This window comes from Capra hircus, chromosome 6 (assembly GCF_001704415.2).
Source record: "Capra hircus breed San Clemente chromosome 6, ASM170441v1, whole genome shotgun sequence".
In the NCBI taxonomy this organism is placed as follows: Eukaryota; Metazoa; Chordata; class Mammalia; order Artiodactyla; family Bovidae; genus Capra; species Capra hircus.
This window is the reverse complement of record NC_030813.1, coordinates 17,475,870-17,489,057: the sequence shown is the minus strand read 5'-3', so window position 1 is coordinate 17,489,057 and position 13,188 is coordinate 17,475,870. Positions and strand designations below refer to the sequence as shown.

The 13,188-nt window shown below is 40.5% G+C and overlaps 1 protein-coding gene across 4 annotated transcripts in view; it reads right to left on the bottom strand.

Moving 5' to 3' along the window:
• LEF1 (lymphoid enhancer binding factor 1) overlaps window positions 1–13,188 on the bottom strand; it is a 122,592-nt gene that overhangs the window by 32,040 nt on the left and 77,364 nt on the right. For 2 of the 4 annotated variants that reach the window (XM_005681326.3, XM_018049144.1), the window contains exons 4-6: window positions 8,301–8,433; window positions 2,150–2,240; window positions 443–526 (exon numbers count right to left, since the gene is read on the bottom strand). In XM_005681326.3, the coding sequence (XP_005681383.1) occupies window positions 443–526; window positions 2,150–2,240; window positions 8,301–8,433 (308 nt within the window). 4 annotated transcript variants of the gene reach the window in all.

The following is a 13,188-nucleotide window of genomic DNA, read 5'->3' as shown; positions in this document are numbered from 1 at the left end:
ACTACCTGGGCCTTTTCAGACACCGTCACATGAAACTGAGACAACCTTCCTCACAGAAGAAAAAAAAAAAAAAAAAAAAGCCAGTCTGTATTCTCCCGCTGACCCACCCTCAGCATGTTTTGAATTGAACAAGCTCTTCCTACGATGTCCCCTCTGGGGGCGTTTCTCCTCCCGCCGTCGGGGGGCGGCGAAGTCTTTTGGAGGTACGGTCTCCAGGGTGGCTGAGTCCGTCTGCCTGACGGGTGTGGCTGGTGCTGTGGGGCGTGGAGTCTGGCTCCTTCCCGGGACTCCCCAGGACGCCTAGTGTGGGAGCCAGGCACCCTGCGCAGACAGACGCGGGCTGAGCTGTGCGCCCGCCGGGCCGAGAGGCAAGCAGAGGCGCACGAGACGCAAGCGCGCAAGAGCAGCCTGTCCTGGCGCGCCCGGTTCCACCTCCACCTACCTGGACATGGAAGTGTCGACTGACAGTGAGGATGGGTAGGGCTGCCTGAAGCCTCCCGTGATGGGATATACAGGCTGACCTTGCCTGAGGTCACAGAAGAGAGGAACCCATCAATGACAAAACATGAGTTACCAACCAGCAACAAGAGTTTGATGAGGGGAGGCCCTCAACCAGAATCTGGGGCGTGTTACGAGGGGGTACTGCTCACTCACCCAGCTGCTTCCCTTCCTCACCCTCCGCCCACCCCAAGCATCACTAGTGCCTTGAAGGAACCCTCCTGCTGCAGTCCATGGGTGGCTCGTTTTCTACCCCTGCCCCTCTCCAGCCCCACTGATGCTTTGCACAAAGTAGGCATGTGAACAGCTCTTAGTGAATATAACAGAACCTGAGAATGGTGAACTATTCTTTTTAGGATAACGGATTCTTTATCAGAATCTTTGAGAACTTCAGGGAAGGGAAGAAAGGAGGAAATAAAAGTTTATATAAAAATGAACACGTTTTTGAAAACCCTGCACCCCACCTCCCACCCTTACACCCATGCTGCAGGCAAGAAATAAAAGATCAATTCATGGAGTTATTTTCTCTCTGCTCTGAGAATTCCATCTCTCCCTCTGTTTTTCCTACATGTCACATTTTTCATTTACACAGTCTTTATTTCCAGATGCCACTGATGGAACTCAGCCCAGGATTATTGCCCTTAAGTAGGTAAGTTCAGACAGAATAATTGATGTAGGTTTGGAAGTGTTCGCATAATCAATTAAATCCAAACAGAGTTATTGACTGTGAAAGTTAATGCTAAAGAGAAGAGAGAAAGCTGGAATATCCATGGCAGGGTAAGCCCTCCTTATGAAGAGGAGATAATATAAGGATGTGAAGGAGGGAAACTGGGGCTTTTGCCAGGGGTCTGCAAGGACACACAGTCAGGGAAGAAAGGAGAGAAAACGTTTGCTGAAGGTGCAGCCCTTTGTCTGTGGAGTGAGCAGTGGGGCGAGAGGGGTGGGAGTGAGGGCAGGGAAAGCTATGTGCTAACTAACAATAAAATGATAGAAACAGGCTCCACTGTATGAAGTGATTCTTTCTTCTCTAAATACATTTCTTTTCCTTTACCTTTATTTATTTATTTATTTATTAAAAAAATAAACCTGAAAACAGTGGTATGGATCTTTCAGAAACAACAAAATAGAGAACATTTGGATTCTGAAAGGATAAAGCCCATTCATCAGTTTTTCACTCCTCTGAACTCAAATTGGTGCTTACTTTATTAAAATTCAAAAGATGCTTTTGCATTTGTTACAGTTATTTGTCATTTACATCACTTGCCCATTTATAAGCAAAGATCGATATTCAATATATCTAAGGTTATGCTTCAAAAATATAAGTTGTTCATAAAGAACTAGAAAAGAAAAACCACAGTGAACACTTTGTACAGGCATAGTAAATGCCCAGAGCCACAAATTGAATCCATAAAACTATAAGCTTCAAAGCAAATGCTACACAGTCATTTTCTACACATATTAGCAAACGGACTCAGTCCATTTCAAAGTCTGTATGTTTTTTAATCTTTTAAATTGAAATGAAATAAAGTTAGCACCTTGTGTGTTGAAGTTTCTTCAACTCCACAAGTGTTATTATTCATAAAGCTAATTTCCATAAATGGGGAGTAGGAGATATCAGACGTCTGGCTGCAGGTTGCAAGAAGGATCTTACCAGCCAAGAGGTGGGGTTATCTGTCCAACACCACCTGGAGACAGGGGATAAAACGTAGGGATCTCGGGAGCTGGAGGATGTCTGGACATGCCTATTAAAAAAGAACAATGGAGAGGCAGATTCACAGGACATTCAATTTCTGAGAGAAATAGAAAGGCAAGAAAATGCATTTTATCATTAGCACTTAAGGTGTAGAATGAGACAGTATTTAATTTTCTGATTTAACAGAAGTCCGTTTGTTATCTTTACTCAAGATTTCAGCATCTGAGAAAACACGTCCGAAGGTGGTACATCTTGCTTGAGGGGCTCCTAAAACAGTAAATATACTGCGAGTAAAACAAGCATCAAAATGAGACTGTAAAGGTACTTAAGTTTGCCTCATTATTTCACTTCGGTTAGGAAAAGCGTAGATAACTGTTTCTGTGTAGAATGACAGCACTTCATAAGCAGAAGGCCTGCCACGGTGTTCAAGGATTAGGTCAATCGCTCGTTTCAGACCTTCACTGACTCCCTTATGGGCACGCAGATTTGGGAAATGTGATACCTCAGAGGATCAAAGATTAACTGGAAATAATCTTCAGCCCCATAATGGCCGCACGTGATAGGATTCATCTGGTCTCTGGCACTGCAGCTCCAACCGAGCTCTTCACCAGGTCGAGTCCCCTGGGCTCCGAGGTCAAGCCGGTCTGGATCAGCTGTACTCCACAGAGAACGAGCGTGCCACGCTGTTTCACGAGCTCACGCTCCCTGGAGCACACTACCCTAGAGCTGTGAAACCACCCAGAGATGACGCCTAATCCTAGTCCCACTTGACATGACTGCTTGCATCTTACCTTGGGTACTGAAAAGAAGGGGTGCGATGTATACGTAAACGCAAAACAGAACGTTACCATTCATATCTGGGGGAAAGGGATTCTGAACAGAAGAAAGCCACAGGAGTTTCTTTACACAGTTAATCTGGCTTTAAAAGAGCATTATCCTGTATAAACATATATCCCCAGGTTTAACAACCCGAATATACATTCAGTGGCTATAATTATATTGCCTCATATGCAAAACCAGGTGAGTATACAGAAGATGTTCTTTACGTATTCTGCTTTTTTACTATTCAAAATGTCTATGAATTTCATTTGGATATTAAAAGATATTGAAGGCCTTGAGCATATAGGAATGGCTTAAGAAGTGTTGTCTTCAAAGTTGATGTTAATTTGACTTTGAAGTTAGGACAAACTATTCTTTAACTCTTAGAAGAAGTAGCTAGGAAGGAGAAAGGTCTTTAATCTCTTTTGATGGAGTTTACATGAGATCATCTCAGGTTTTGCTGTTTTTAAAAGGAGTCTAAAATCTTCTTTTTTGATCTCTTATCACTTTCAAATTTAATGAGTATTTTTTTAAATTCCTTTATATCATCAATTCACCAAAAGCACTGGATACAATAGGACCTAAGGGAGTTCTGTGGATCCACTCTCTCTCTGAAGCAGAGCCCCTGGCAACTGTTTTTATGGAAGCTGGAAGTTCACTTTAGCAGAGTTACCATAAAAATCTCCCTTTATAAAAAAGCTGTCAATACTGCTTCTTTTGATCACAGACGAGCCCTTGGGATTTGTTTTAACTTGGGCCTGGGGAGGCAGCGGCAGCAGGGGGCCTGTAGTAGTGATTCTTGACATGGCAGAATCATAGGGCAGTTTCTCCAACTTGCTGCCTCCCTCATCCCCAGATTCTCCAAAGCTCTTGTTCTGCAGAGGGGTTGCTCGGTCTTGAAAAACCTGACCAACACAGAAGAATATTGGAAACTTGAACTTGAAAATCATAATTAGAGGCTGAATTATATGAATGGTCAATCTTAACCCCTTTAGTAGGGAGATGAAGTGACTGTTTAGGTACCTAAAAAATATGATTTGTCCTGGGATCTTATCTCTGGGCTGCAGAGAAGTGAACTGCTTTCAGTCACATGCCTCTAAGCAGAGGAGTTGGAAACCTTGCTCTCCACACGAGTCTGTGTTTTTAAGTACACTGAGAACAGTGCATTTGTGATCTGGTGTAGGAATGACTTGACAGAACAAAAAAATACAATTGTTTTTCGTATTTGGATTTGATTTTACTGCTTAAAAACAAACAAGGGAACTACCGTTTCCTTAGCACCTGCTACATGCTGGTTCCTGTGCTGGGTATTTGACTGTTTCTATTAAAATTCTACTCCTATTTCAGATAACTTTCTCTCATGAAATATTCTCTAACTTTTACTGCTGCGAGAAATCTTTCTTCTTAGAATCTACAACATTTTATTTGTACTTTTAACATGGTACTTAAGATGTTCTTCATTATGTTTTATAGTGAGTTTGTGCAAATGATTTCCTGTGTGAGCTTATCACTGCTAGGGAAAAAAAAAGACCATTTTTTCCCTTATCTGTGTATCAAACCATGGCTGTCTCGCAGAGAAGGCTCTGAATAGAATTCTGAGTGATGAAACAAATGAACACATTACCCATGCTGGGTCAATACGATAAGCCATTTGCACGTACACACATGGTATGGCTTGGGTCATTACACGAGCAGAAGAAAGTGGGTCTGTGTTTTCTAAATAGCTCATTGTTGTCTTAAGATCCTGTTTCCAAAGATTCCTAAAAGTGTGTGTCTCTGTACCAACTCCTGCGCTACACATCATTTATTTAACGAGTATTTATTGAGCACTTGTTATACAGGATCCCCTGGTGCCTCAGATGGTAAAGAATCTGCCTGCAATGGGGGAGACCTGGGTTGGGAAAATCCCCTGGAGGAGGGCATGGCAACCCACTTCAGTATTCTTACCTGGAGAATCCCCATGGACAGAGGAGTCTGGAGAGCTACAGTCCATGGGATCACAAAGAGTTGGAAACCACTGAGTGACTAAGCAGAGTGCATATGCTGGAGGCTATATGCAAAATAGCCTTAAATTTTTTTAAGTTTTATAAATACAGCTAAAATGATTCTGGGGTCAGACTGCATGGATACAGTAGTTCTGCCACTCACTATATGTTCTTGAGGAAGTTATTTAATTATTATTCTGCAGAATCAGAATAAAAATGAAATAGAGGTTGTTCTGAAAAGTAAATGCATTCATATATAATAAAGAAAAGTGCCTGGTAAGTGCTGTGTTGAGTGTTTGCTGTTATTTACAAGGACACAAATACATAAACAGGTACACAAACCCAGTATTTCCTAAAAGCTCTTCCTCTTAACATTTTTATCAGACACAATGAGTGGAACTTTGATGGATATTAGCTTATTATATCATTTAATATTTAACAAATATTAAATGATGGACATTAGCTTCCTTTCTTCTGCTTACAATTATACTTGCACCTACCACCTTACCCCAACACACATGCGTAAAAACTAGTGTGATTCCTAACAGGAAATTAACCTAAAGTTATTTTCTTAAAAATAAGAATGGGTTCTGCTGACAAACTGTTTATATTTACTGAATAAGCCCAACTAGAGTTAGCATATGAACATGAGTTTCTTTTTATTATTATTATTATTATTTTGGGGGATAAAGCTCACCAGCCACCCAGGAACTTTGAAATCAGCAGCTTAGTACCACCATGCTGTAACCAGCTGTACATGATAGAACCAAAAGGCAGGCAGGGGAGAGAAGAGAAAAGGCAAGAGATCCAAGAAGCATTAGACTTTCTCCACCATACTTATTTTTTGGTGATGATTGCACCCAAGTGGAATGATATAAACTCAAGATCATGTAAATTAATTCTTTAACCAAGGTTTTATATCCCCCTACCTACATGGCAATGGGATACAGTAAGTCTATGACAAAAAAGTAATTAAAAACAGGATTTTTATACTATAACAAAAGCAAACAGTATTATAGAGTAGAAGGCAAAAATCACAAATTTTTAGCACAAAATATTTCAAAGAAATTGCAAGCAGACAATTTCTGGTCATGCCCACTAGTCCCTTCTCTAGTCCTGAAAAGTTGTTTAACAGAAAAGGTTTGAGGAGTAATGATAAATTACAATTATTAAGATAAAACAAGGTAGGGTAGCAGTAAGATATGGAAACAGAAGAGAAAATGCAATTGCAATTGGTAGCCAGTTAGAAAAATTTCTGTTTTAAAATCTAAACTCTCCTAGAATTTGTGAGAGAAAAACTATTGAACCATCGTGTGTTACTCTTTTAAATTTTTTTATAACGTTATTCTTTTAAATAAGTTCATTTCAAAGTGCTCTGAACGGGGACTGGGATTAGGTAAATACTATGTAATTGTTACGTAAATAAATAGTTTAAAACTAAATAAAACATGCTCTTGGATTCTTTTTGATGATAGCTTGTCTGGGGCTTTTACATCTATCTTTAACTGTCATCTGCATCTTTATGGTCCCCAGACGCACATCTCTAGCTTAGGCCCTGCTCTGGGATGGTGACCTGCACACTTCCCTTCAGATATCCCAAAGGGACCTCAAACTTGCCACAGCCAAGGTCATATTCTCGAGCTTCCCTCTCAAACTCAGCTTTCTTCCGAAGGCGCTTGTCTTACGTTTCCTTTCTCACTACATATTCACAGCTGCCTCTGTTGTTTCTGATTATTTGGAGATCCTTTACAAAAGGAAGTAGAGGAGAGAAAGGGCTGGAAATGAGAATAAAATAGAGACAAACCCAGAAACATCCACCACAGTGATTCTTGCCTTCTCTAAGAAGACGTACTGAGGCTCCAAGCAAGCAAAGTCCTACTAAATTGTCTAAGAGTCGTCTTTTTAATAAAGGTGGGAAATGAAGATGATATATATTTAACTTAAAAGTGTTCACAGAGGTAGGAAAAACACCCAGCCTCTGAACTTCACTATTGTTTTACACACTTACTAAATACTGTTGTTCACGATCCATCAAAGATAGGGCTGGACAAAAGGGAGAAGTGCTGGAGAAGGCATGTTTGGCCCCTTTACCCTTTACACTCTCTGCCTTCACAAGGTTTTACAGGATCTTTCATTTTGAACATCTCAAGATCCTGCTGAGTCCCGAGTGTACATGCCCATGAAGACAGCAAGGGCTCCCCTGTGAGCAAACTGCCCCTCTCTCAAGGCCTGCTCTAGGGTGCTGGGACCAGAAGGCTTTGAGGGCCTGTGCTCTGTGTCCGTCCGACAACCACACCAACCCTCACGCCTCACGTTAGAAACAGGCGTTTTGGTTTTTGAGACTTCTTATGATGTATGTTTCTCTGTAAATGACACAGAAGCAGAACTTGGTAACACTGTAGAGAAGCAAAAGAAGATTCATGTTGCTTTGAATGCAGACCCACTCTAGTATTCTTGCCTGGAAAATCCTATGGACAGAGGAGTCTGGTGGGCTATAGTCCATGGTGTAATGAAGAGTTGGACACAACTGAGCCACCAACACTTAGTCTGTTTTGACTTTAGACAGAAATGGTTTTGTACTTTATGTGTGTGTGTGTTAAGTCGTTTTAGCCGTGTCTGAGTCTTTGTGACCCTATGGACTGTAGCTGCCAGGCTCCTCTGTCCATGGGATTCTCCAGGCAAGAATACTGGAGTGAGTTGCCATGCCCTCCTCCAGGGGATCTTCCTGACCCAGGGATCAAACCTGTGTCTCTTAGGTCTCCTGCATTGGCATGTGGATTCTTTACCGCCAGCGCCACCTGGGAAACCTTCTGTACTTTAAATATAATTTTTGTTGAGAAACAACCATAAAAAAAGAAAACACAACAGGGATATTACTGAAACCAAAGAAATCACAAGTCTCAAAAATATAACATTTGAAGAAAAACTCTGTCCCTTTTCTAACTTCTTTTTCAGTACTATCATCAATACATAGTACATGCTGAAATAAATCAATATGGCAGGGGGCGCCGAGGACTGAACTTGTAATATGTTTTCACAACATATTGGTTTATATTGTGATCACAGATCTTCAGAGCTGTCACGATGAAAATGACCCTTCACTATTTTTTTTGTTTTTCTTTATCCCGAAAAAGAAAAGGCCAACAACAAATTCTTGTATGCTTATTAAAAAATTGCTATCAAATAAATTACTCTTATCTCCTACAAATGTGTTATGATATGAGCAGAGGCACCGGCGAGGTCACTCAGACTGGTGAGACGAGGCTCTTCCTTATCCAAAGAGGCCTGGGCAGTAAGGCTCTCACCTTGTTTGGAGTTGACATCTGATGGGATATGTGACGGGTGTGATCCTGGAGAAAAGTGCTCGTCGCTGTACGTGATGAGAGGGGTGAGAGGATGGACCGCATGGGATGGCTGCACCACAGGCACTTTATTTGACTGCAAAGTAACCACAAGGACAACAGTTAATATGGACTCCCAGCTCCTGTCTCCTCTCTCCTCAAAAGTCAACCAAGAATTATCTTCAGACCTAAACAACTGAAGTATCTGCTCTACCCACTTAAGATTTTCAGGATTTTCTCATGTTAAATATGCCTTAAGTACATGAATATCCCACCAAGAGAACGATCAGTTATTTAACCTAGGCCCCTTTGGAGATTTAGGTTGGTCACTATTATTCCATGACATCAATTTTCTATACATACATATTTACACCCCTTTTGGATTATCTCCTTAGCTTTAAGTCAATAAACAGTTTCTGGAGCAAAAGTTATGAATGTTTTAGTAACTCTATTCATTACATATGTTTGGCATAAAATGGGCATTCAATAAACATTATGAATAGATAAATGAATAAATGTTCCAACTTGAAAGGCAACTTTTTAAACAACCTCGTATATATAAATTTGCTGTAATGACATCATCTTAGTTTATAAAATTCCTAATCCTAGAGTTGTACAGCAGTAAATCTGGCCCAGCTAGCGAAGAACCCGCCTACCAATGCAGGAGATACAAGAGATGTGGGTTCGATCCCTGGGTCAGGAAGATCCCCTAGAGGAGGAATGGTAACCAGCCCCAGTATTCTTGCCTGAAGAATCCCACAGACAGAGGAGTCTGGTGGGTCCACAGGGTTGCAAAGTGTTGGACACAACTGAGCGTACACACATACATGCGTGTGCTCATGCGCACACAAACAGAACTGTACATCCTTAAGAACCAAATTATACCATTTTTTTCATGTTCTATAGTTTCGCCAATCAAACATGACCATCATTTATTATGCGTTAGAGCTGCTTAGCTCATCTTTAGTTCCTCTAGTTTCCGAAAGTATTAACAGATAAAATGGAATTTCTAATCTTGGGTTTAACTGCATAATGAAAAATAGAGCTTATAAGAACACTTCAAATTGTTGACATTTATATTTAACATATTTTATGTCTCTTTATTTGTTTAAAAATAAATTTTACTATTTAATTTGGAATTCTAAGACTATACAATAGTAACACTTATTAAAGGCTCAGGTTATTTATTTGGACTTCAATCTGAAATCTGGAATTCTGTTGTTTGGTTAAAGTTGAATCTCCCACGCATACTGCCCCCTCAATAAAGTGCTTACTAAGCACATCAGTAATACAAACAAGACTCAGGCAGTTTAACGTGATTAGAGGATTGCTTTAAAAGAAACTACCCCACACACACAATTCAACACAATTATATGCACAATATGTTTCTGATTTTAAACTCATCTCCTAATTTAGGCTGTCTCAGAAAAATATCTATTTAGAAATATAATAATAAGTAACTCATGAATTTAAAAGGAATAAACTCTAATGAATTCTAAATATTCTCTAATTCACTAGTTCAAACATACCTTCATCATGCTAGTTTAAATAGACTGTTACTATTCTACAGACTAAAATACATGTGAAATCACTTTCTCCAGAAAAGAATATATTATTAAATTTTTTTTGTGTAAGTCCCTGAAAAATGCACAGTGTAAACTGCTTAAAGTGTAGGGACAAATCTGAATGGCTGAGAACCATGACACAACTGTGTATGATGGCTGTACCTACTACATACACTGATTATGTCCCTTTTTGTTGTTGTTGTTGTTTTACAAACTAGGTGTAAAAAGTATGTGGTTCCAACAGAAAGAACCATCCTCAGGAAAATTAGGAGTAATTTTTCTAGTAACTCTTAATTCTCTTTATAGTTAGTAATTCTTTACACCCTATCATTACAATCTCCCCCCAAAGAAACTTATGAACCAAAAAAAGGCAAGGGGGGGGGAAATCACCCTTTTTTAGACAATGATATGCTCTCCTCGCTAGATTTCCCCTTATTTTATAATTACCAGCTCCCCTCTAACAGTAGAACTCGCATGCTCCTATAGCCCTTGGCGTTTATTAAGTAGAGCACCATTATCAAAGCCACACGCCTTTTCTCTACGCACCTCTGCACAGACATCTATGCATATAAATGTGTAAAAGGTTAAAAAAATTTTTTTCCATGGTTTTCAAGTGTTAATGATACAGTATGCCAAGTACACAGAATGAGCTTCTCAAATATAAGGAATTCAGAGTGCTAGAGGAAGTGGGGGGTGGGTGGGTGTGAGGATGTTATCATTATAAACCCCTTTAAATATGGAAGCGAAAATCTCAACACTCAAATGCTAAAACAAATGAAATTCAACTATACTTGAGAATAACTGTTTTGAGTTCCCTTTCAGAAGTCTCATAAGAAGCATAATTGCCAAACGATCTACAAAGATATTTTCTTAGGGTAGTTAAAAAGAGTAAAGCATTGCAGAAATCTTCTGCAAATATATATATATATATATATATATATATATTTATATACACACACACATTTTACGTGCCTTTCTTATTTTCAGAGCACCACCTTAAGGAACTTGCATTAGCAGGCAGCATCTTCTTAATGTCTGACCTATCCCTCCAGTCATATAGCTCAGAATCTGGTGCCATGAATTTTTGCTAAATTATGCTATCCTTGCTCTCCTCTTAATTTTACGGTTTTCAACACAGATTTGCTTTCCTGTGGGAAGGAGATAAGAAGCTGAGGATTTTAATTTAAGCTCTGGCCTTGTCTTATATTTTGCAAGATGGGTAGCGAAAGCAGTACTAGTAGGTGTGTTAAAGCCAACAAGGATTATGTCCATTTTTGTGGCCAAATAATAAAAGCAATATGAAATCTCAATAATATGAGCGAGCACAATTCTAAGGTTTAGAGTTTGCCTCCTGCTGACCACCTCCACTGTGTATATAAAAGGATCCAACCGACACCACAGACGCTTGGCATAGCACCTCCCCAATCAAGTGTCCTCAGCCCTGAACTGTGGGCTTCCTCTGACGTCAGGAGTTACTGTCCCTTGATACTACCGGCGCACACAAGGTGAGAACCTGGGCACCGCTACTTTGTGCAAGTTTTAAAAAGACAGAAAATATGACCATTGTTTCCCCATCTGCCCTTGGGTTTTTTTTTTTTAATTTTTAAATTTTATATTGGAGCACAGTTGATGAATAACGTCTCAGTTTCAGGTGTACAGCAAAGTGATTCAGTTACACATATACATGTATCTATTCTTTTCCAAATTCTTTTCCCATTTAGGTCATTACATATTACTGAGCAGAGTTCCCTGTGCTATACAGTAGGTCCTTGTTGATTACACATTTTAAATACAGCAGTGTACACATGCCAATCCCAAACTCCCTATATAACCATTCTTAATTCTAGTCTTCTAATCTCCAAATAACAATGTGCTGCATATTGGGGAGGGGAGTATGTGAGGAAAGAAAGAATAATTGATCACTTAGTTTCTACAGACAAATTTATGACACTATATTATAATGCCTGGTTACAGGTGTCTATGTGGGCATATGCATATATTCATTAACACCTAAAAGGTGCCAAACACGATCTGGTGCTGCTGTCCTGTACACAGCAGCTTCCTTTCTAGGTGCCTGAAAATGGGGATGCAGGTGTTGGAGACACAAAAGAAGTATGTAAAAAACAGAACAGAAAAAACCAAAGCAAAATCTAAAAAGACTGCATCAAGTACTACAAAGAAGAAGAACCAGGTGATAGAATAGACAGTGCATATCTGTATCCCTTGGTATCATATTAAACCTGAAAGAAATCAAAAGTTCATTTGGTCCAAGATTTTTATTTGCCAAGACAGGAAGCTGAGAATCAGAGGTCAACAGGGATGGGTACTCACGTTGTGACTACTGTCAGCGCTTAAAATAAGACAGCTCCGCTCGCTGCACAACTCCAGGAATACAGGGTCACTGTGAAGACAATGGGAACAGAAGCCCCTGCTGCACTCAGTACCACGAGACCAAGCAGGAGGGAAACTCCATCTCTTTTGGCTGGCACTCTGCTGGGTCCTCCGCAGCCAGTATGGCCCCCAGTCTTCTGGATCCTCCTCTACCCTGCCCTGTGCTTTTCCCAGCACACATCTCCCTGTATGGGGGGGTGGGATTCTTTTTCATTCACAGGGACAATCAGGTAAGTCTTAGAACCACCATATAGTCCCAACAAGTGTTCCTTCCTCGATCATCTTGGGAAAATAGAATGCGCAATTACTCCACCTTTCCAAGATACCTGGCAGCCTCAAGTCGTCCCAAATCCTCCATGCCTGCTCAGAGAGGGGTTCAGTACCTTGTCTAAGCTCACATAGCAGCACGTGGCCAAGTCAGGCCACAGACCTTCATCTACTGATTCCAGCTATACATCCCCGGCAGGGAGCAAAGGTGAAAGATGGAAAAAGCAGGTACTGGAAGCGGGGCATGGGTACAAAATATCAAGGATGGATTCGAGAAGACAGCTCTCCTGTCTACACTCAGCACCCACACAGGAGGAGGCCCACAGTACTTTCCCAAACTGGAAGGGCTACCGTCAGACCACTCTACCCATGTAGCACACAATAATTACAGCAACTCACACTTAGCCAAGTACTTCTTATGTACTCAACACTTTATAGATGCCATTATCTGCCTTTTCCGGAGGAGGAAAATGAAGTACAGAGAAGGTAAGTAACTTTCCCAGAGGCCCAGAGCTGGTCAGTGGCAAAGCCAGGTTCAGATGCAAGACGCCTGGCTCTAGAGACCACGTTCATTACCAATACACCACGTGGCCTCCCTGAAGAGCCCAGTTCATAAAATCTTGGATGCT